Source organism: Peromyscus eremicus, chromosome 7 (assembly GCF_949786415.1).
Source record: "Peromyscus eremicus chromosome 7, PerEre_H2_v1, whole genome shotgun sequence".
NCBI lineage: Eukaryota > Metazoa > Chordata > Mammalia > Rodentia > Cricetidae > Peromyscus > Peromyscus eremicus.
Window position 1 is genome coordinate 117,596,219 of NC_081422.1, and position 24,209 is coordinate 117,620,427.

Consider the following 24,209-nt stretch of genomic DNA (forward strand, 5'->3'; position numbering starts at 1 on the left):
CAAAGGTGTGTGCCACCACTGCCTGGCTCTGTTTCTCTTTTAGACTGGATCAGTCTTGTGTAGCCCACGGTGGCCTTGAACTCACAGAGATCCCTCTGCCTCTACCTCCCAAGTGCTGGGATTAAAGGTGTGTGCGACCACTGTCTGGCCTCTATGGCTAACTAGTGGCTTAGCTCTGCACTCTGATCTTCAGGCAAGCTTTATTTTTTAGATCACAAACAAAACATCACCACACACCTCATTTTTTTTTTTAAATAAAATTTATCATATTTGAAGTTTACAACATAGTATTAGGAGATATTCAGTAAAAGTAAAGTACACTAGAGCAGATTACTGCATCATCTCACACTGTTTTTGTTAAGAGTAAAATCAGATTTAGTTTAAAAACAATCTCAATATGGTTTTATTGTTATATATTGTGCTCTCTAGATTTTCATCCTACACTTCTGTTTCATATTGCTTGTTCTACAGCTCATTATTTCCCCCCTCCTCTATTACCAAGGCGCAAGAGTCAAATCACATATAAGGGGATATCCATTAGACTATAAATAAATGGAATTATCAATACATTCAAACTGCTAAAAGAAAGAAACCCACCAGTCAAGAATACCATATCCAGTAAAGTTATACTTCAGTGATGAAGCAAAACACTTTTCTAGACAAGAAAAAGCAGAGGAAATTAATCATTAAAATAGCCTTCAAGAAATGCTGAAAGGTCAGGTGTGGTAGGCCATGCCTGTAATCCAAGCACTGGGGTGGAGGTGAAGTAAGAGGATTGTGTATTTGAGCCCAGTCTAGCACTGACTGCTCCTTGAGACTCCTACCTACTCCCTCCCCATTCACTTTGCTAAGGAATGGTTCAAACAGAAACAAGAGGATAATTACTATTAGAAAAAGTATATGCCTGGCTTGGTGGCACATAGCCATTTGTGTCAGCATGGGGAGGCTGTGACTGGAGGATCAGATTCTAGCCTATTCTAAGATGCATAGGTGCAGACTCAACCTGGGGTATATACAGACCAAGACTCTGTCGAAACAAAAAAAGCAATGATAGAGGTAAATTTGTAATCCAGTATCTCATTAATGTAATGGTGGTATGTAAATATTTGATATCTTTAGAATGAAAGCTAAAGGTCTAAGTGATGAGAATACAATGAGTTGAATATATAATACAAAAGGGTATAAATTCTGGCAACAAAAGTATACATTATGGAAGGTAGAAAATAAAGCCTGTAGTATTTATGGCCAAAGTTAGGTTTATAACGGCCTGTGATACAGAGAATTAAATTTTCTTTGCAGATTCAGGAAGCAGAAAGTACTCCTGGCTTTAAAAAGTAACTGAAGAATGTCTACTGTAGGAGTAGCTATGAAACAATGAGTGACTAACAGTGGGTCTACATGGTCTACTTTTCAGGCCATAGGAAAGTTTGCTCTGCTCTTGAAGTGGCGTGTGACAAAAGTCCCCAGGGCTACCAGAGGGATGCACATGGTAGAGGAGGCTACCAGAAGCCCAATGACAGCTAGTGCATATGTGGGGTAATCCTTGGTCACCACGTGGCCCTGCAAGAGAGAGAGGAGAAACCTTCACTAGTCTTAAGACTTAACTCCAGCCTCCATTCCAAAATAGGAAGAGAAATTATGTGAGTTGATGTTTAGGTTTGAACATTTGAACATGAAATACTTCCCCCACAAACTCAGGTGCCTACCTTCTCTAGCTATGTGGTTTTACTTGAGGAAGTAGGAGATAGCTGAGGAAGTAGGAAACTGGGGGCAGGGGCTGTTCCTTGGGTTATCTGGTCGGTCTCTGGAGGCTTCCACTCTGTTTTCTAGCCATCAGGCAGTGAAGAAAAACCTCTACCTCATACTCCTTTTACAGTGATATTCTGCCCAAGCCAAAAAAGTGACCCCTCTGAAACTATGACCCAAGTCTTTCCTCCCTGCATTATGCCAGGGTTTTGGTCAGTGTTATGATAAAGTAATATTTGGATAAATGGGCCTGTAGACCAGCACTTCACGTGACAGCAAGCCTGCACTGAAAACACTCTCACCTTTTCTATCCCTAGAGCCATTTCAACATGTAAAGCTCCTTTGAAGGAAGAACCAGCACCTCTACAAGGGTGTCCTCACCATCAAGGAAAAGATCCACTGGGATGCTGTGGGTGACTTTTACTCTCTTCATGCATCATGGTTAAAAACTCACAGCCCAGTTCTGCTGTACTAGACAGAGCATCTGTGAAACATCTTGATGAAGTTCCCATGCTATCTCACCTGTAACCTTCCTACACCACCGTAATGGTTCTCTGTGTTCTGAAGTGACCTCATGGGCTCTGCCCTTATTCCCCATCCCCACAGAAACATCAGGTACCTGAGCGGCATCCCAGGCTTGGTACTGTAGTGTTCCTGTGAGGACATAGTCACTCAGGTAGAAGGCAAAGAGGCTGATGATGAGCAGTGGATTCACAAACGCCCACATGGCCTTCCAGTACCAGTTGAGGGTACGGCCAGTCATGGCCTGAAGGTCACTTTCAAATCTGTTTGGACCACAAGGAGAGAGCCTAGGTTTATTCATGCTCTGGAGGGAGGGGCTCTAGTTTGCATACCCTCTGCCCTTAGGAAGATGCTGTTCTGGTTATTAATGATGTTTGAATGTGCCCCCGAACCCATCCGATCCTTTCCTGGGGGAGGTATTGAGGTGAAGGGAAATCGGCTGAAGCTGCTTGAGGGAGGATGACCAGTAAAGAATGGGTCATGGGATACCTCCCTGGTGTTGGCCTTCAGAGGTCCCCAGATGTGGACCAGAGGCTAGTTCCCAGAGAAGGTGGGGTCAGGGTGCATGGGGGAGGGGAATGCCAGTCCTCTCAGTCCACAAGGCTAGGTTGACATTGCCTCTCTGCCTGCCCACTCTGTCCATTAGTGATGGTTCCAGGTATTCTCTACTGCCTCCTAGAGATGGTCTCAGAGCAGTCACTTTGTGCTTGGAAGGGCTTGGCATGGGGGAGCAGGTAAGTCTTGAAGGGCTCTTTCTTCCCCTCCTTGCAGAATGACTAGAAAAGCAAGGTCCTAGACTGGTGGTTCTCAGAACACCAAGGAAAGTGCTAGAAATATCAATTATTGTACTTTGTCCCAGACTTTAGCCAGATACCAAATGAAGGAGGTCCTGTAATCCTCATTTCATTGGGCCCCAGATGCACATTCCATCACCTGGAAGGCTGATGGACAGTGTTGGACAGGGAACCAGGGTAGAAATCTGACATCTATTAAGCCAAAATTTCTAACTAGACTTTGACCAGGGTTCTTGGAAGCCCTAATGCTGGTGGATGATCAGAGTATCTAGGCGTGGAGGCTGAGTCCTTGACCAGAAAATATGCCATAATAAAAAGTGGAAAATGGAAAGAAGCTATTGGATACAGGCAAACAGAAAGCAAGAGACAGCTGAAGTCTGAGGGCAAAGAAGCCTCTATAATGAATGTGCCTATTAAAGAGGGATCATTTTCTTATGTGTGGCCCTGCAGCTTATCTGCCCCACGTAGAAGGCGGGGTCTGGGGTCTCCTTACCTCTTTAGCCCATATACGTAGCATACAGCTATGGTCTCCACCAGCACAATGAACAGCAGGGACAGTGTGGCTGCATAGTCATTGAATATGTCAAACCAGTAGTTCCCAGCCTCCATGGTGAACACCATGCCAATGGCACAGTTGATGAGGCACACCAGACCTGGAACACAAGATTACTGTTGATCTCCCTACCTCTCGTCCCATGTTATATTGAGCAGGAGCCACAGGTCATGTGTACTTTGAAGGATTGGCTTGCCCACATGAGCTGTAGGAGCTGCTCTGCAGGGGATGTCAGCTCAGGGAGGATGCCAAGTGCTGAGTTAAGAGGGTGGCTATAGCTTCCAGTGGGTTTTCAGAACCTGAAGACTAGCTGGAGCTTTGTTTTACTCATCCTGGATGTGGAGTTATGGAATTATCAGAGGTAGAGGTGGCTGGCTATCGAGTCCTCATGACCCCCGGGTAGGATGATGGTGAAGTTAATGAGTAGCTGTTATGGGAAAGGCTAGTTCCTTTGCTAATAGCCTTACAGTCAAAATGCATAAAGAAGTGGTATGTGCTTTTACAATGATGTATCAGACAGGATCAGGGACTGAGAACTGCTGCTAACAGCCTCATAGTGCTGCTCACTGACAGGTTTTGAATGTCAACAGCAGGTCCAGATTATCCTTTCCATTGACTTTCAGGAACAGACAAAAACTAGTAGCATTAGAAGTCAGAACACGGTGATCTATTGGGTACTTATTGCCTGGAGAATATGTGGAAGGAGCTCCTTCTGGTGTGGAAACAGGTCATAGGCTCACCTTAGGAAATGGACAGTTGATAACCATTATCCTTCGATTAAAACAAAGACAGATGTCGGCTGTCAAAGACTGGAGACCTTTACGTGCATGCTGGGGAGTTGTCACCTCTTCCCAAGGGTAGGCTGACTGCCTCATTTTCCTGGGATGGTGAGTTCTTAGTCTAGCTCCTAGGACTGAGTAGCACACTGTAGCAGGAACACAGCTAGACTCCTACAGCCCTTCTGGAGTTTCCTTAGAAGCACATGGCTCCTGAGGAAGCCTCTCCACTATTTTTTTTTTTTTTTTTTTTTTGTATTTCCCTACCCACCCAAGCCCTGCCTCCACTGCCTGGTGTCCTGACCTGAAATGGCCTCCTTGGGCAGGTAGCTAGAGATGACCTTGCTGTCAGTCAGAGCGGTGAGGATGGCCGTTCCTGTCCCTACCATGCTTCCCATACCCATCGTCAGCAGCATGAAGAAGTAGAGCACTGACCACAGCTGGGACACGTCCATGTTTTTAATGGCCTCAGTGTAGACAATAAAGGCCAGGCCTGTGCCCTGGACAGCCTGCAAGTGGTAAAATGATACTAGTTACATACCTTGATAGTCTTTTTATACATGTTCAATGTTGCGACCTTGGAGCTGGCCACATAATGAATCTGTTCTTTACCTCACCTGGCTGACTAGAACATACACAAAATGTGATGAACTTTCTGTCAGTACAGAACCCTGCATTCCCCTTCGTGCCCCAACTTACATTTTAGATAAAATATTACAAAATCAAAATCGTATTTGGGTCTTTGTTTCCAATGCCAGGAATGAGGAAATGTGGGGATACTTTGGCAGGGTTGCTTGGTGGCCACATGCCTATGTTGGTGACCTGCTTTTTATTTATGTATATTTTATGTGTGAGTTCTCTGCATGTATACCTGCATGCCAGAAGAGGGCATCAGATTCTATTATAGATAGTTGTAAGTCACCATGTGGTTGCTGGGAATTGAACTCAGAACCTCTGGCAGAGCAGCCAGTGCTCTTAACCTCTGAGCCATCTCTCAGCCCCAAGCCTACTAGTTCTGCTTAAAGTCAAATCCCTTTTGACACCAGTGAAGGCTCCTGAGTGGGTGAGACTCAGGTGGGTTTAGACTACCCACAGGACTGCTAGAAATAAAGCCATGAATTCACATATAAGGGTTTACAAAGCCTCAGGCAGGTGAGTCACCATGAGCAAGAATGACAAACATCTAGAACATCCCTAAGGATGGCATATATTTGTCAGATTCAGAAGTCCTATGGATTTTTTTGTTTGGTTTTTTGAGCTGGGATTTCTCTGTGTAACAGCCCTGGCTGTCTTGGAACTCACTCTGTAGACCAGGCTGGCCTTGAACTCAGAGATCTGCCTGCCTCCTGAGTGCTGGGATTTAAGGCATGAGCCACCACCACTGGCTGGACTGAATTCTTAATGTTGAAACTTCTACCCTCAAAGTGACTGCATTCAAACAAGGCCTTTGGGGGGGGGGGGTGTCACTAAATAAGACTTAAAAAGTAGCATCCTAGTCCTGTAAGACAACAGAGTGATAATCACTGATCTGGAAGCAAACCTTCACTAGAAACCAATCTTCAGAAGTATGAGAAATAAGTATCTGTTGGTTTAGCCACCCAATCTCCAACATTTTGTTATAGTAACCTGATAGATATAATACAGATCAGCTTAATGGCATGCCAATGGTGCTGATTATAAGGATGCATACAACTTTAAATAATAAAAGATATGTGTGTCATTCTTACTATTGCTGCAGAGTTTTTGAAAGTGAGGGGACCTTTTTCACCCAGTTGAGATTTACCCAGGGTCCTAAAGGGCTAGACATTCAGAGTCATTAAAGATTGGCCTGAGGCAGTGACTCTTGAATTCATTGTCTCTTGCAAGTGAACAACATATAACCTTTATTAAGAATTATTTCAGAGGGCTCTATGGGTGGGGAGTGGCAGCCGGGGCAGCCTCATGAAGGTCATTGCAACCAAGGTTTTGGGAAGAGTAAAATGGTTCAATGTAAGGAACAGATACGGTTTCATCAATAGGAATGACCCAAGGAAGACATATTTGTACACCAAATGTTACAGGCCCTGGTGGAGTTCCAGTTCAAAGCAGTAAATACGCAGCAGAGCATAAGCATTATAGATGTTATCCATGTCGTAGGGGTCCTCCACGCAATTACCAGCAAAATTATCAGAATAATGAGAGTGGGGAAAAGAACGAGGGATTGGAAAGCACTCCTGAAGGCCAAGCCCAACACGCCAGCCCTATAGCAGGGTAAGGTTCCCACCTTACTACTTGAGACCCTATGGGCATCGGCCACAGTATTCCAACCCTGCTGTGCAAGGAGAAGTGATGGAGGGTGCTGACAACCGGGGTATGAGAGAACAAGGTAGACCAGTGAGACAGAATGTGTATCGGGGTTACAGACCACAATTCTGCAGGGGCCCTCCTCACCAAAGACAGCCTAGAGAGGATGGCAATGAGGAAGACAAGGAAAATCAAGGAGGAGAGACCCAAGGTCAGCAGCCACCTCAGCGTCGGTACTGCCGCAACTTCAACCTTAAACCACAGCTGAGAATTCGTCTGCTTCTGAGGCTGAGCAGGGCAGGGCTGAGTAAATGCTGGCTTACCATCTCTACCATCATCGGGTTTGGTCATCCAACAAGAAGAAATGAATATGAAATTCCAGCAATAAGAAATAAAGATTGGAGCTGAAGACCTTAAGTGCTTGCTTTTTGCCGGTTGACCAGATACACTAGAACTATCTGCATTATCTACACAGCATGGGGTTTTTATTATTTTTTACCTAAAGATGTCTCTTTTTGGTAATGACAAATGTGTGCATGTGTGTTTTAAAGTCTAGTTTTTCTCAATACACCTTTGATTGCTGTGGGATGGTCTGTATGTCAAGTGTGTTGCTGATTGGTCAGTAAATAAATCACTGATTGGCCAGTGGCCAGGGAGGAAGTATAGGCGGGACAAGGAGGAGAATAAGGCTGGGAAGTGGAAGGCTGAGTCAGAAACACTGCCAGCCGCCACGATGAGAAACAGCATGTGAAGATGCCAGTAAGTCACGAGCCATGTGGCAAGGTATAGATTTATAGAAATGGATTAATTTAAGCTGTAAGAACAGTTAGCAAGAAGCCTGCCATGGCCATACAGTTTGTAACCAATATAAGTCTCTGTGTTTACCTGGTTGGGTCTGAGCAGCTGTGGGACTGGCAGGTGAGAGAGATTTGTCCTGACTGTGGGCCAGGCAGGAAAACTCTAGCTACGTTTGATGGTTTTTAAATTTTTAAGAATTTCATTTTTATTTTTTAATAAAACTTTACAACTTGGAAAAAAAAAGAATGGTCTCTAGCCCAGTTACTAATACTGTTCCCCTCTGAAACCTCTTGAGCTGGGTCTCCATGGACCACATTGATCTCAGCACTATTTGTCTTTCAAGGTCCTATTGGGATGGCCCATTGAGCCCCACTTTCTTACAAAGTTCAACCATTTTCTTAGTCCAAAGTTCCACAGTTTTCCACATTCCTCAAAAAACAAACCACTATGGCCAATCCTTTCACAACAGCCTACTCCACAGTACCAAAAGTCTTAAGTTGTTTTTCTATTGTGACATAACACCATGATCAAGGCAACTTAGAAAATAATTTGGAGTTTACAGTTCCAGAGAGTTAGGGTCTATGACTATCATGGCAGCAAGCAGGCAGGCATAGTGCTGGAGCAGTAGCTGACAGCTAACATCTTGATGCAGAAGGATTTAGCAGACAGCAAACTGTAGCTGGAGAGTTTCTCTCCACGTCCCACCAACACCCCCCACCCCACAGTCCTGTAGCCCATTTATAAAATAATCACTCAGATGCTTATATTACTTATAAACTGGCCATGGCAGGCTTCTTGTTATCTAGTTCTCATATCTTAAATTAACCCATTTCTATAAATCTACACCTTGCTACATGGCTCGTGGCTTACCCGTATCTTACATGTTGGCGGCTGGCGACTCCTGACTCTGCCTTCTTCCACCCAGCATTCTCCTCTCTCCTTATCTCACCTACACACTATCCTTCTTGCCTGGCTACTGGCCAATCAGCGTTTTATTTATCAATCAATCATAGCAACAGCAAACTGGGAATGGCATGCAGTTTTGAAACCTCAAAGCCTGCTCCCAGTGACACACTTCCAATAAAACCATACCTCCTTCTCAAGCAGTTCTACCAACTGGAGCTAAACATTCAAATATGTGAGCCTATGAGGGCCATTCTCATTCTACTACAATATTATGAATATGTTTTGTTTGTTCTGTTTATGGAAACTACTGTGTTACTTTTCTTAACTGTGAGCAAAATCACTGACAGAACTGAAGGGAGGGAAGATTTACTTTGCCTCACAGATTGGAAGGGTTCACAGTCCGTGGTTGCTTGGGCCCCATGCTCTTGAGCAGGACATGTCTTTGGAGCATTTCCTCTGTTTCCTGACATAAAAGGAGAGAAAAGGGAATACAGAATGGATGAGAATGGCCCCCAGAGGCTCATATATTTGAATGCTTGGTCTCCAGTTAGTGGAATTATTTGTGAAGGACTGAGAGATGTGGCCTCATGGGAAGAGGTGTGCCACTGGGGGTGGGCCATACCCAGTTAGGGCTCTTTCTGTCTTTCCTGCCTTTTGCCTGTAGATCAAGATGGAAGCTCTTGGCTGTTGCTCCTGTTTCATGCCTGCCTGCCTGCCTACCTGCTTCTGTGCACCCTGCCATTTTTAATCATAGACTCTTAACTTTCTGGAACTGTGAGCCTCAATGAACTCATTTACAAATTGTGTTGGTCATGGTGTCTCTTCACAGCAAAAGAAAATTAAGACACATACAAATATGGGAATTCATTGAGACTTCTAACCAGATTCACATAAGAACTTTATCTTTCTTTTGCAATAAAAATAGGTGGCAGAAATAGGAAAGACACTATTTAAAGAGACATAATTAGGCAATCTAAGTATATTCTAAGATAGTCATGGAAAAATGTAGTTGGATGATATGAAAGGCCTAATGTGATAAGCATAGTTTTTAAAATGCCTTTTAGACATGTAAAACTAGCTTAGTCAAGAACCCCAAGGCTGCACCTGATAACCAGAACCTAATGACATCACTTAAGATAACCAGATGCATCATTAGAACTCCACAATGCCCACCTTACAGTATTTAAGCAGAGACCAAGAGCAAAGTAGTGTTCTGTATATCTTCAGAACTGCTAGAGACACTGGAACGAAGCCACCTTGGTTTGCCCTGTGGCTGGAGAATCTCCCCCAGGATCCTGACCCTTGAACCAGAGACTACCATGAGACTGGACCTATATCTTCAGCTAAGATATGTTGCAGAGGTGAGCAGCCTCGGGGAGATAAGCTTAGGACTGTAGTTAGGAACTTAAGAGTGTGAATTTTGTGTAATGACCTTCAGCATAATAAAATACAACTTTTGTTAGACCAACTGCACATACCTACTTTCTTGTTCTTGACACCTAAGTAAATGAGAGAAAACTCTTCCATCAAAAGCCACAAGTCAAGTGATATTAAGCACCCCACTCCCACCCCTGCAGTTACCTTACAGAATTAACACAATTCTAATAAAAATCTCTTTTTTTAAAAGATTTATTTATTTATTATGTATACAGAAGAGGGCACCAGATCTCATTACAGACAGTTTTGAGCCACCATGTGGGTGCTGGGAATTGAACTCAGGACCTCTGGAAGAGCAGTTAGTGCTCTTAACCTCTAAGCCATCTCTCCAGCCCAAATAAAAATCTCTTAAGAATCCCTTAAGGAATTTCAACCCAAGGAAACTTGTGAAAATAATGCTAAATTTAAAGTAAAATAATTAAAAGCCCCTAGTGTAAGAGAAATAATTCTGTGGAAAACAAGAGTGATTTGAATGACAAATCTTTTAAAAAGTCTTTAGTAAGAGAGGTGAGTATATTTATATGAAAACAATTAAGATATTACACAGAATGAGTGTGATTCTCCCCACATTATTTAGGAACTTTCTCAAAATTAAACTATTGACTGAGAAACTATCTTCCAAAACCACTGCTAAGATAGATGCCACTTAGCCTATGTATGGTAGTAAGAATCAAGGTTCCTACCTATGAGTGATTAGAGAATGTTGGGAAGGTAACACAGGAGACTTTGACTTTCATTTTTTCCTTTAAAATCTCACCATATCTCCCAGGGTGACCTCATATTAAACTCCTCCTGCCTCAACCAACTATAGGAATCATGGGAATGCAACTCAATGAGGACTATAGCATTTGTGTGTGTGTGTGTGTGTGTGTGTGTGTGTGTGTGTGTGAGAGAGAGAGAGAGAGAGAGAGAGAGAGAGAGAGAGAGAGAGAGAGAGAGACTTCTCTGCCTTTCTCAAGTTTTTAAAATTTCAAAAAAGATGAGGAAAAGGAGGGAAAATTCAGATGCTAGGGGAGCTTTCCAATGAAAAGGATTCCTAGTAGCAGCTGGAAGAGCAGGAGTCCAGTCTCTCATACCACTGTTGCAGGGAAAACAATCCAGTTTCCTGTCTTCATGAACTGTGTGAAGGTTCTTGCACGTCATTATGAACTGTGTGGAGAGAGGCAGTCCCCACCCTTTCCAGGCCTCTTACCGTGTTCAACTCTGATTCCAAGCTGCAGTTTCTAACATGAAGGAACACTTCACTGTACTTGCTTGGGTAGGTAGATGCCAGGTAGTCCTTCATCTCCTCCAGGTTACTGGCTGTCAGAAAGCCATCTTCAAGGTCAAAAGAATTGGTCAGCAGCAGAATCACCCTGCAGAGCAGACCGCCATCTTGACCTTCATGATTAAGGGGCCATTGGCCCTAACAACTCTGAGAATCTCAGTGAGGAGAGGGACTCTGGCCTAATAACCCTTTGTAAGGAAGGGAAACTATGAGTGTCTGTGCAGAAGCTTCAGATCTGAACAGAGATGAGGACAAGAACCCTGACCCTACAGTGAGGCTGTTTAATCTGGGCCAGTGATGTCTGATGAAACTGAATGGGGTGGTAGAAATGTAACATTGTACTTAAATATGACTTGTGCCACTGAGTAACCAATTAACCTTAGAATCATTAACCTACTTCAATTTAAATTCATATAATAATATAACATATTATATTATTAATATAATATAATTCATATAATTAATATAATAATAACCCACTTCAATTTAAATTTATATCAATATACAAGTTATTTGAATGTACATTGACTTCCATGAATTTCAGTCCTAGTTTAGAGATAGCTACTTGTGTAAGTGACTGCCCTACTGGACATCTTAGCATCTGAAAGATGGTCCTCTGTTTTGAGGGAAGCCAAAGACAGTAGTCTCTGAGACTTGGCTAGAGCGGTCCTGGTTACACTTGAGATGGGGAATGGGACCGAAGACATTGGCATTTTTTGCTGAAAGCCCCTTCTACTAAGTGCAATGACCACCTTAAACTGCCTATTCCCTGCAAGGCAGGCCTTAACTTTTTGGACCATCAGTTCTAGTGCCAGTAAAAGGCAGCAATTATGTAGTTGAGAGAAGAGAACCTCACCTCAAACTGTAGACCTCAACACTGGTGTCTTTAGTCTACCCCTTGACTTCTGAGAACCCAGTCCTTCCCAGTCACCCTTCCAGCTCAGAGCTTTGGAGCCTTGCCTTCTCACTTGAGGCTCAAGGTTTTGAGGGACAACTTAGACTCACTTGTTTAAGCAGTTTTCATAGTTGAAGGTGGCCTTGAAGCCATAGATGGAGAAGGTCACAATACTGGAGAATATGGCAGTAGTACTATTGATGATGGACACAATGATGGCATGCTTCTGGCAGTTGTTGGAGGGTTCATTGTAGCTGGCAAAGGCAATCAGGCCACCACACCCTAAGCCCAGTGAGAAGAAGATCTGCGTGGCTGCATTGATCCAGGCCTTGGGGTTGGCTAGCTGCTCAATCTAGAAGGTCAATAAGGACAGGACTGAGGAATTCCGGGTCCCAATCCAAGACTCCTCCTCCCAGGAGAAATAGGCCCAGAGAGGGAGAAAATTACCTCCCAACTTCCCCAGCTCTCCAGAACTGGCCTATGTGCAGTATATTTCTTGGCAAGTGAACCACATTACTAAACCTCAGGTAAAGTTACCCAAGTCTCCCAAGAGAGTTTAAGAGCAAAGAAAGCACTGTTAAACATTATCAAAGCACTGACTAATGTACATTTAAATCACTGTTAATGTTAGTGAGAAACTTTTATCATAGGTACTTTTTAATGTTTACTATTTGCTTAAATAAGCTAATATGTTAAGAGACTGGAGTGATATAATTCCTGACTTAAAAGATACTAGGCCATTCCCAAATTCCTCATTCTCTTTAGTAGAGACAATCAGCCAACTGTAGCATGAATCCTAATTGGTCTTAATAAAAACCCAGAGCCAGATATCAGGGTCAATCCTGAAAGATCAGAGAGACAAAGGAATAAGCCACAACTACCTCTCACTTCAACTCCTCAGCCGAAAAGAGAGGGAGCTCCTATCTTCTCCCACCTTATATTCCTCTCTCTGCCCAGCCATATCACTTCCTGTCTCCATCTCCCTAGTGCTGGGATTAAAGGCATGAGATCCCAAGTGCTGGGATCAAAGGTGTGTGCCACCACTGCCTGGCTCTATTTCTCTTTTAGACTGGATCAATCTTATGTAGCCCAGGGGCCTTGAACTCACAGAGATCTGTCTGCCTCCACCTCTGCCTCTGAAGTGCTGGGATTAAAGGTGTGTGCCACCACTGCCTGGCCTCAGATCCTCTGGAAGAGCAGCCAGCACTCCCAACCACTGAGCCATCTCTCCAGCCCCTGCAAGCTTTATTTGTTAGAGAATATACAAAATATCACCCCAGCCAACAAACCAGCCAGATTGCTCTCCTGCTAGCTCACCTGCTGTGTACACTATAAGGAAGCTCTGAGGAGACTACGCTGCCTCAAAACCACTGCAGCGAAAGCATATCACTAACCTAGAAGGACTGTTCAAACCTTGACTGATTTAAAACAGTTTCCAATGAATAGTTTTCCATCACAACCTTGGCTAATTTCTAACAGTCATTTTTATCTATGCCAGAGGGAAAATATTTTCCCTATTGGCCAAGAAGTCCTGTTGGGGCTGGAGAGATGGCTCAGCAGTTAAGAACATTGGCTGCTCTTCCAGAGGACCTGGGTTCAATTTCCTGCATCCACATGGAAGTTTACAACTGTAACTCTAGTTCCAGGGGATCCAACACCCTCATACAGACACACATGCAGGGAAAACACCAATGCACATAAAATAAAGATTAATTGTGGGATGACTCATCCCTAACAGGCTTGTGGGCCATCTGGCCCAAACAAGTAAAAGAGATACTTTTTGAGAGCCAGCCTGGGTCTGCCTGATGGTCTTAGCAACAGCAGCTGAAACATGATCTAGAGATGACCCGGACCAATGAGAGGCAGCCACTTCACACCAGCTGATACATATCAGACCTCCCCCCAGGATGGGGTGGAGGGTATATAAGGCTTGCCTCTTCCTGAATAAACTAAGCTTGTTGTTTCTACATTCTCCCAGAGTCTGTGTGGTTTGACACTGTGCCTACTTGGCCCAGTCCCCCAAAGGGAACAACAACACAGGACCCTACTACAATTAATCATTAAAAAAGTTTACTCCTTTGTTGGGGGGAGGCAGCCTGTTATTGGTGCAAACACAGTACTTCAATTGTACAATAACTATCATGATTGATGTAAACATACATTCTTTCTCTGGCTATATAAGCAGGTGTTTGGCTCAATTTTTGAATTAGCTGTGGTGTTCTCTGGTTATGCAACATTAGACCTAGTAAAAGTCTTCTCTTGTATGTTTTCTTGCCAATTGTTATATAGCTATTTCCTCCCAATGAAACATTTCCTCCTGTGGCTTGTTAAGATTCAGGAAGTGAGCTAGGCAGTGGTGGAGCATGTCTTTAATCCCAGCACTCAGGAGACAGAGGCAGGTGGATCTCTGTGAGTTCAAGGCCAGCCTGGTCTACAGAATGAGTTCCAGGACATTCATGGCCAAACAGAGAAATCTTGTCTCAACCAAAAAAAAAAAAAAAAAAAACCCAAAACCAAAACCAAAAAAAAAAAAAAAAAAAAACCAACAAAACAAAACAGGAAGTTAATGAAACTGACACATTTCAAGAGGCTCCTGAAATTTACCAGATTCATAAGGCTATGCCCCAAGATTATTTAAGTGGGAACAACTTCTGTAGATAAGAGATAAGTAGTGCAGGATGCTCTGGGAATGTAGTCTTTGTGTGTCATTGCCTATGCCGGGGTGGGCTTTTCTGTGATACAACTGCCTTTGAATCATCTATGCCCCTGTAACTGACCCTAATAAACTCATTGCTTCACTAAGCTAGGCTTGGGCAGACTTGTTTCTTTGGTGTGTTTTTGGTGCCCTCTCTAGGAGGAACAGCATTTGTTCAGTTTTTTCTGAAAAGGTCATGGAATATCTGCTTTGTCATTATTAGAGTGGATTGGAGGGGAAATAGGAAGAAGAGATTGTGGAAGGAAAGGTGACGACATCATCATCATCATCACCACCACCACCACCACCACCACCACCACCACCACCACCACCACCACTATCTTTAAAGCAGCAGCAGAGAAGTTCCAAAGAAGAATAGGGAGCAGAGGTCACAAAGACAGCAAAGGCTATGAAGAGTTGAAGACTATAGATTGCCTCTGTTGCTGGATAAATTCTAAAAACTCCACAAAGCTAGGAGCTAACGATTTAAGATACCTAGGCCTGAGAGCTGTCACACTAAGGAGTCCATGGAAGAGCTCTACAGACATTTGTCTCCAGGCACAAAATTTGCTAAATGAACAATGTGTCCTATTTTCCATTGAAGAACATTGGCTTGGAGAGAGAAGGTTAAGGAAGGGATCATCACAACCTGGAGGGGAAGGGTCTAAGGAAGCATGGGAACAGATAAGGGAAATAATTGGAGTGGCATCTGTGGTCATCAGCTCAGTGGAGCTTCTAGACAGGACTTTGAGTGAGATGTGGAGGAGAAAGGGTAGAAAGGAAGGACTGGCATTAGTCATTAGGGGTAGTGAAAGTGTAGGAGGGAATGGACAGAGGATTTAATGTTCTAGATTGCACAGGGTTGAGAATGACCTGTCTGAGGATGGGTCCATGTGCCATAAGGTATCCACAGCCCTTGGCCCAGCCTTGGGCTCACACCATCCTCCTTGGTTACTTACAGCTTTTCCTTCCTCATACTGTTTTTTTTTTCCCAGGCATACCAAAAGAGACCAAAATGGGTAGCAGCACCCTCGAGACTTCTTCCCATACCTTAGGTGTAAACATGTACACCAGGCCATTGTTGGCTCCATGGAGTGTGAGGCCCCGAACCAGGTAGATGATGAGCACAAAGCAGGGCATCGATGCAGTGAAATAGACCACCTGTGGGAACCCAGGAATAGAGTCAGCCTCAATTTTTAGGAAATAGCTATGCAACAGTATGCAAAAAAGTTCACTCAAAATTATCAATATATATTGTAGCTTGAGTTTTCCTGCCTGGCCCACAGTCAGGGCAAATCTCTCTCACCTGCCAGTCCCACAGCCACTCAGACCCGACCAAGTAAACACAGAGACTTATATTGGTTACAAACTGTATGGCCGTGGCAGGCTTCTTGCTAACTGTTCTTACAGCTTAAATTAATCCATTTCCATTAATCTATCCCTTGCCACATGGCTCGTGGCTTACCAGGATCTTCACATGTGGCTTGTCATGGTGGCAGCTGGCAGTGTCTCTCTCTTTTTTGTAGCTCAAGTTTTCCTGCCTGGCCCACAGTCAAGGCAAATCTCTCTCACCTGCCAGCCCCACTGCCACTCAGACCCGACCAAGCAAACACAGAGAATGGTTTGAAGGCATCTGGCTCAGACGATACAGCCTCATGGACTATTCCATAATTCTAAAATTTTCTTTGTTTCCCCATAAGATACAGCGCCCCCTTCCAGCAGGAAGTAGTAAGAGAAGCTACGCCCAAATTCCCAAATTATATGTAATTTTACTTTGTTAAGGTTAAAACCTTCCTTTTTGAAAAAAAAAAGGGGGAAGTGCTGTGGGATGTATGGCAAATGTGTTGCTAATTAATCAATAAAACACTGATTGGCCGTTGGCTAGGCAGGAAGTATAGGCGGGGCAAGGAGGAGAATAAAGCTGGGAAGTAGAAGGCTGAGTGAGAGAGACACTGCCAGCTGCCACGATGAGAAACAGCATGTGAAGTTGCCGGTAAGCCATGAGCCACGTGGCAAGGTATAAATTAATGGAAATGGATTATTTTAGGCTGTAAGAACAGTTAGCAAGAAGCCTGCCATGGCCATGCAGTTTGAAAGTAATATAAGTCTCTGTGTTTACTTGGTCGGGTCTGAGTGGCTGTGGGACTGGCAGGTGAGAGAGATTTGTCCTGACTGTGGGCCAGGCAGGAAAACTCTAGCTACAATATATCTTCATTGAAATGAAGATACTGTTTTTACAAAATGTTTAATTTAAAACATGTGAAATTAAATCAATAATATAAATGCTGTGAGCTCTTAAAAATTAAGAGATAAAATAAAACCTCATTCAAGGGAGCCTAATGGTGCCCTACCAGAGAACAGCACAGCTAACCTGGAAACAGAGCAAAGCACCTGCTTACATCACCACGAAGATGGCAGTTGCATGGATCATGGCACAATCTTTGGGTCAGATGTCTTAGGAGTTTGCCCATAGCTGGTAACATCTGGAAAAGGCACTAAAATTCTTTTACAAGGTCTGAAAGTTTTCAGGATAAAAATGGGGTCACTTTTATCAACTCTAATATAAAAGTAAATAAAGCCAGGAGGCTAGGAAGAAGGGTTCTTATATATGACTGCTTGATTGTCACTGTCACAAAAGATACCAGAAACAAAAGGACCCTGAAACTTGTCAAGAAGGTCTGCCTAGTAACTATGTTCAGTCAGGGATTAAGGTGTCCCTTACTGTCAGTCCTTGTGTTCAAAGACTTTAGTCTCAAAACATCTTGCATAATTCTCCACATATTTGCCTTTAAAATTTTCCCCTCAGCCTCTGTGAACACATCCCTAGTCTACTATGGCATCCATTTCTCCATAGCTTTCTGTAAATCTCATAGTTTATTATGGCACCATGCTAGTTTCCTTTCTGTGCTGTAATAAACCATTTTAAACAAAAGCAGCTTAGGGAAGGAAAGGGTTTGTTTGGCTGACACTTCTAGGTCATGGTGCATCACTGAAGAAAGTCAGCAGGAACACAAGAAGGAATTTGAAGCAGAAGTCAATAAGAAATAGTTTGCTGGTTTGTTCACAGGATCATGCTTAGCTAGCTTTCTTATACTGTGTAGGACCACCTACCCAGGGAATGGTGCCATCCACAGTGGGCTGGGCCCCCTTACATCAATTAATAAGGCCATCATCAGCTTGTTGACATAATGATATATAAATTAGAGATTTTTGGACACTAGCATGTTTATACTGATGATAAAATAATCAAGTGAAGAAACTTGATTCAAAATAAACATTATAATAAGGCAATCCCCTACAGACATGCCCAATTTGATCTGGGCAGCCCCTCAACTGTGACTCCCTTCATAGGTGACTCTGGGCTGTGTCAAGTTGACAGTTAAAGGTAATTAGGGCAGGCACTTTTCTCTCCATGGCCCTCTGTGAATACTTGCAGAGCTCACTGCAGCACTCATCTGTCCATGGCCAAATCCATCCAGGCACAGCGCTATCATGCTCCCCAGCCTACCTTGCCAGTTGATTCAGTGCCTCTCAGGATGCACAGATAGACAATCAGCCAGGCCAGGGTGAGACACAGTGCTGGCTCCCACTGCACCCCTCCATTCTCCTGGATGGATGGTGAAATGTTGAGTGTTTTCCTGTACCAGAAGTACTGTGTTGATGAAGCCTTCTCACACTCCTCATCATAGCCTGTGCGGTTACCATTCAGTGGGCAAATAGACCACGGCAGGGGATCCTTTGGAATGAAGTGAGAATCAACAGAAAGGTAAGGGGAAGGTCAAGGGCTTGGTGGGATGATCGGATATAGTCTTGGCAGAGGGATCTTGGAAGAGAAGGAAGCTGGTCCCTCAAGGACAAATGGCTGCAGCCTTTGAGGCTGACAAGGACTTAGGTCTTCAGGGGATATGGATGGCATGGAGGATGACTGGTTTGGTTTGGATGTTGGGCATTCCCCCAAAGATCCACTCCAAGAGGCTGTGCTCCCTTGGATGGGGAGGTGCTGTGGATCTTTAGGAAGTAGGGCCAAGTAAGAAAGTATTGGGATGTACTTTCCAAGGAGCTAAGGGGATCCCTGTTTCTTGCTTTCTATTCTGGTTACATTGTGGCTGTTTCCTCCCATATGTATGCAGGACATGATATTCTGCTAAACTTAATCTTTACTAGAGGACAAGTTGTGAATTAACAAATCTTTCCTCTTTATAAATTAGTGCCTAGGATATTTTGATCTAGTAAAGCTGACTAATAAGAGTTGCTTCTTATTGCAATTCTGCATGTGTTTTTTGAGGGCTACTACACTCTCTTATGGATTTAGAAGACTGTTACTAGTATCTGGATAGTGACCAGACCAGCTGCAATAAGAGAACACTGATCCAGCATCACTGCAACAGCCAAATCAGGAGCTTAAACTCTAAGCTCTTGCACCACTGCTGGGATGGTCAGAACTTGTTAATGACAGGGCTGGAGAGATGGCTCAGCAGTTAAGAACACTGACTTCTAAATGACCTAGGTTCAATTCCCAGCACCCACATAGCACCCACATGGCACTAACAACCATTTGTAACTCCAGTTCCAGAAGATCTGATGCCCTTTTCTTACCATAGGCAGAAGAAAGTCAGGGCAGGAACACAAGAAGGAATTTGAAGCAAAAGTCAATTAAGAAATACTGTTTGCTGGTTTGTTCACAGGATTATGATTAGCTAGCTTTCTTACACAGTGTAGTAGTATTACATACTAGTATACTAATGTAGTACACAGATATACATGCAGAAAAAACACCCATAGACAAAAATTTTTAACTGAAAAAAAAAAGACTTGTTAATAACTCATGAATTCTCCTCCCTCCCCTCAACTTAGAACAAGCCAGAGAAAGCAACAGTTAAACAGCTCACTTCCAACTTCTCCAAGCCAACTCATCATTAGGACACCTTTAAGACTATAGGCAGATAAATATTTCATCCCATGGGTGTGAAACAAGAAGGAGGTGAGGTCCAGTGCCATGAAGCTATTGAAGCCCTTGAGTCAGAGACCCTGGCATTAGTGACTTCCTTTGAGCAGTAATTAGCAGTACCCGAGCTTGGCAGTTAAGATTCCTTGACTGTGTAGAGTAGAGACAGTGAAACCCTCTTCTGCTTTAGGTAGTTTTAACTGGGTTCTTCGGCACTTAAAAACAAATTAACTTAAATAATGTCTGTCTGATCATAATCCAAGGCCAGCTGCTCAAAGAGGTTCTAAAGGGGATTGAAGGAAAGAAAGAAATCTGATCAGAGTTGTGGGTTGTGTGGGAGTAAACCTGCTCTAAGATAAGTGCCTTGTTGAACAGGTCTGACTTCTATGAGGTCAGATTTATAGGACAAAAATGTTCCACTAATAGAAACAAGTCTGAGCAACCTATTGGCTTCAAGGCTACATTTCACAGGACACAGCTCAGGGCCCAGTGGCATTATCTAGTGTGCAAGGCTACACTCTCAACACCAGGAGCCAGGCCTGCACTCTAGGGTAATCATTCCATGAGACCCTGGCTCCAAGCAGGCCCTACTAGTGTGTATGAGAGCCGTTTTGCAGGTCTTACCTGGATATTCCCACAGACAGCTACTAAATGCCCCCATATCCTTTGTTTTTAGAGCAGTTTCTCTCCCTTTAGTGTGGAACATCAGAATCAGAAGTCCAATGAATGATTGGTAGTATGTCTTCCCCTCAGGCTCCCTTCAGGTTATAAACCCACAAACTCCTCCATTCCTCCTGGAGGCCTGAATCCTCTCCCCTTATTGTTCCTGCTATGACTAGGCCTCTGCTCACCTGGAAGGAGTGGAAGAGGTACCAGATGGCCCAGGTGTTGATGACATTGTAGTACACAGAGATCAAGAAGGAAACCACCAAGCTAGCAATGCCTGAAAGGAATAAGAAGGCCATGCTGAAAATCAGGTGTAGTAGCCTAACCTGTAAGCCTCCCAAGACAGACATGATGGGACCACCCAGGGCAGAAATACTCGCCCCCTACATATTTTTTAAAACATGACTTTACATTTGTGACCTGTTTCCAAGGCTTCCTTCCCCAACTTCTCATATAATTCTTAACATCTAAGTGCTAGGTCCTGGGCTCCATGCTTCTTGTGTGTCTTAGTGTTCTATTGCTGAAAAGTGATCCTGACCATGGTAACTCGTATAAAAGAAAGCATTTAATTGTGGCTTGCATACAGTTTCAGAGGTTTAGTCCATTATTGTCACGGAAGGAAGTAGGGTGGCATACAGGCAGACGTGGTAGCTGAGAGTTCTACCTCTGGATCCGAAGGCAGCAGGAAGAGACAGACACTGAGACTGGCTTGGGCTTTTGAAACCCTAAGGCTCATCCCCAGTGACACACTTCCTCCAACAAGGCCACACCTTCTAATTCTTTCAAATAGTGCCCCTATGAACCTATGGGGACTGTTTTCATTCAAACCACCACAATGTGTCTGATTTTCATAACAATATTTTTCCCGTTTCACAGAAGAGAAGACCACCCAGCAGAAACAGGATACAAACCTCATGAGAAAAGTGTCACCCACGTGCCTCATATGACAATTGTTCCCTTTAGACTAGGTCACTGTGGCCAAACTCACACCTCTGTTATCAGGAGGGATGGAGAATGGCAGAGACATGAAGTGTGGAGACCAGCCCCACTGCCTTAGACCTGTGAAGGGCCTAGGGTAGCACTGTGGACAGAGAGAGTATGACACCAGGTTGCTCTGCAGTGGTCTGACATTGGCTTTTAGGAGCACTGTTCCCAGCTCTTGCCATTCCACATGTACTCAGGTGCTGGTGGCCATGTAAAAGGAGCAGCAGGTGGCACTTGAATTCATGCGTTCAGTGCACCAGCATGCAAAGCACTGATGGGTGAGTCTTGAATAGGCAAGGCCCTGGAGGGGTTTAGCTCCAGAATGTCTCTTGCTACTGCTGTGCCTTTACATGTTTGCCAATGCCATTTTTCTTTTGTATCTGGCACAGTGTGAATGGTATGGGGGGGAGATGCCCACTGCCTCTAATGTAGTATGATTATTCATGGAAATATCCCATTCTACTGGGCATTTTTACCTGTGGATTATTAAGATGATTTCCTCTTAAGCTGTACTGTTTAACTGAAGCAGTGATTTTATACAATAATAGAGTTAGTTTAAATACAATTTTGATGATTAAGGGTTTTTAAACAAATATGGCAAGGGATTATGATAGAGGTTAGTTGAGTGGGAAAATTAATATAGGCAAAGGCAGGATATAGTGTTGCTCTTGCCCCTGATAAAGCAGGGGCTGCAGAGGATAGAAAAATAAGAACAAGGAAGTGTCACGCAGCTAGGACTTACGAGTTTTGCTTGAGGAGTCATGTACACTGTGGCTTATATTCATGATTAAGGAAAACAATGAAGTCCTAGAAGCTAGGCTAGCTCAAGGTCTTTTAATCTTAATGTTGGGAGATGTGTTCTTGGGTTCATAGCTAAAACAAAGCTTTAAATAATGACTTAAGGTTAGGTTAAGGTGTTTCTATTAATGGCTTGGGGAACAATTTAAAGTTTAGAAAGACACAGTTTTGATAGTTGAGGGAGGGACACATTGAGGTCAGGGAACAAAAGCAATGGTAGCCTGGCTATTGCTGGCTGACATACCTTTCTTGCTAGGATGGGTTGGTGATCAAAAGTGATGATTAATTCCTTGTATCCATTTCTTCCGTCAGCTTCCTGACATAAAAAAACTGTTGATGGATGGGTATGCACCATGAGGATTTAAAGTAGAGCTGACTGATTGTTTTTCAGATGTAAAAGTTTATATTTGAGATCCTTTTAAGATTTTTTTATAAAATTACTTTTTAAGATAAATAATAAAGTGATGGATTCTTTCTTTGTAACCACAAAAATACAGCCTGCCAGTAAAAGAACTGGCTGAGAAAAATACCTTGCTTTCTTACACTCTGTTAATCTATAGCAAGTTGCTTGGACATGAATGTATGTGGGTTTTTGGGGATAATTTGTTTTTCACCTGTAACATGTAAAATGTTTAATCATGTAAGGGATATGGAAAACATGTTATTTTTTACTTGTATTCATTGTAATCATTCACTTAAAAGTAGAAGCCGGGCGGTGGTGGCTCACACCTTTAATCTCAGCACTCAGGAGGCAGAGGCAGGCGGATCTTTGTGAGTTCAAGGCCAGCCTGGTCTCCAAAGCGAGTTCCAGGAAAGGCGCAAAACTACACAGAGAAACCCTGTTTTGAAACCCTGTTTCAAAACCCGCCCGCCCAAAATAGAATATAACCACATTGTAATTTTTATATTGCTTGAAAGATTCTGCTGGGGTATGTAAGCTGTAAGGGGAAAAATAAGGACACAGAAGGGATACAGCTGGGTAGAGGTAAGAAAAGAAATAAGGAAAAGAAAGATGATAGAGAGACCCTAAAGGTGTGTGTGTGTGTGTGTGTGTGTGTGTGTGTGTGTGTGTGTGTGTGTGTGTGTGTTTCCCTTTTTGGCTGGCCCCAGTGAATTAAGTTTTACTCCCTCAGATAGAAAAGTCAAATTGAGTGATTAGTCCACCAACTCTGTGGCTCCCCTTCAATTCCTGAGCTGCTGAAGACTGGTCCCCACAGCAGCACTTAGGATTGTTTTTAAGTTGCTGACTTTGGTCTTGGTGGGAATACATCAGTATCACCACCACCAGCACAGGGAAACGGGCCAGTAAGTGGGTGTCAGCACTCCTTAGGGACTCAGCTGCTTTCCTTCCTATTAAATAGAGCTGACCCTTCCTCACTCCTGAACAATTGCTCCCCTTTCTGGGTTGGGAAGGTACCCAGAATAATTGTGGCCATTGATGGCCCTAGATCCTGGGCTTTTACAGGGGAGGTGAACCATGTCTTGGAGACAGCAGAGGATATCAAGTGAAGGTCGCTTTGAAAAGCTATGGTGGGAAGTGAAGCCACCTGGTATGCACAGATGCCTTGGCTTCTGCATACAGGTATCACTGTGGTGCCCCAAAGCCTCTAAGTGGTGTGGTGAGGATGAAATGAGCTCACACAGTCATAGGCCATGCTCAGCATCAGGCACACAGTAAGCAGGGGGCAGCTGTGTACATCCCCAGATGGTAGGTGGTTGGGACTGAATGAATGCTGTTGTGCCAGGCAGCTGTGTTCAGTCATTCACAGAATCTCAAGCTGAGGTCCAGAGTGGAGATGCCCTGAGGTGGAGTTTCCTTGGGGGGGCTGCATGTGGGGGTCAGAATTCAGGGCCCTCTCTGCCCAAGTTCCATGGTAGCCCTCCCTAGGCTGTCAGTTAACCCAGTCACAGGTCTTGCTTATGGACAGCAACCCGCACACCTGTGATGCCCAGAAACACATGAGTCTCTGTCAGAGGAACTGAGAAGGATCCCACATACCGACACCACTGAGGTAGGGGCTGATGGTCCTCCAGGCACCGATGCTGCCCTGCCGCATGCGTTGTCCCACAGCCAGCTCCAGGTACAAGAGTGGCATCCCCTCTACAATGAGCATGATGATATAGGGGACCAGGAAACTCCCTGT

General features: G+C 43.8%; 1 protein-coding gene and 1 pseudogene across 1 annotated transcript; one reads left to right on the forward strand and one right to left on the reverse strand.

Annotated features, from left to right (window-relative positions):
* Positions 1-431: 431 nt before the first annotated feature.
* On the reverse strand, positions 432-24,209 carry LOC131914563 (sodium- and chloride-dependent transporter XTRP3B). The gene is made up of 10 exons (XM_059267193.1): positions 24,065-24,209; positions 20,469-20,560; positions 18,181-18,408; positions 15,723-15,833; positions 12,088-12,329; positions 11,008-11,170; positions 4,696-4,900; positions 3,556-3,715; positions 2,366-2,531; positions 432-1,560 (listed from the first exon to the last, which is right to left on the reverse strand). Exons 1-10 carry the CDS (start codon positions 24,177-24,179, stop codon positions 1,411-1,413), a joined length of 1,632 nt encoding a protein of 543 aa, XP_059123176.1. The 5' UTR covers positions 24,180-24,209; the 3' UTR covers positions 432-1,410.
* LOC131914597 (Y-box-binding protein 1-like) lies at positions 6,333-7,082 on the forward strand (annotated as a pseudogene).

Coding starts and splice junctions, on each gene's coding strand:
- LOC131914563 (XM_059267193.1), bottom strand. CDS start 24,179: ATGCTCATTGTAGAGGGGATGCCACTCTTGTACCTGGAGCTGGCTGTG. Junction 18,409..20,468: donor ACCTCTTCCACTCCTTCCAG/GTGAGCAGAGGC, acceptor TTCATTCCAAAG/GATCCCCTGCCGTGGTCTAT. Junction 2,532..3,555: donor TACGTATATGGGCTAAAGAG/GTAAGGAGACCC, acceptor TGGTCCAAACAG/ATTTGAAAGTGACCTTCAGG.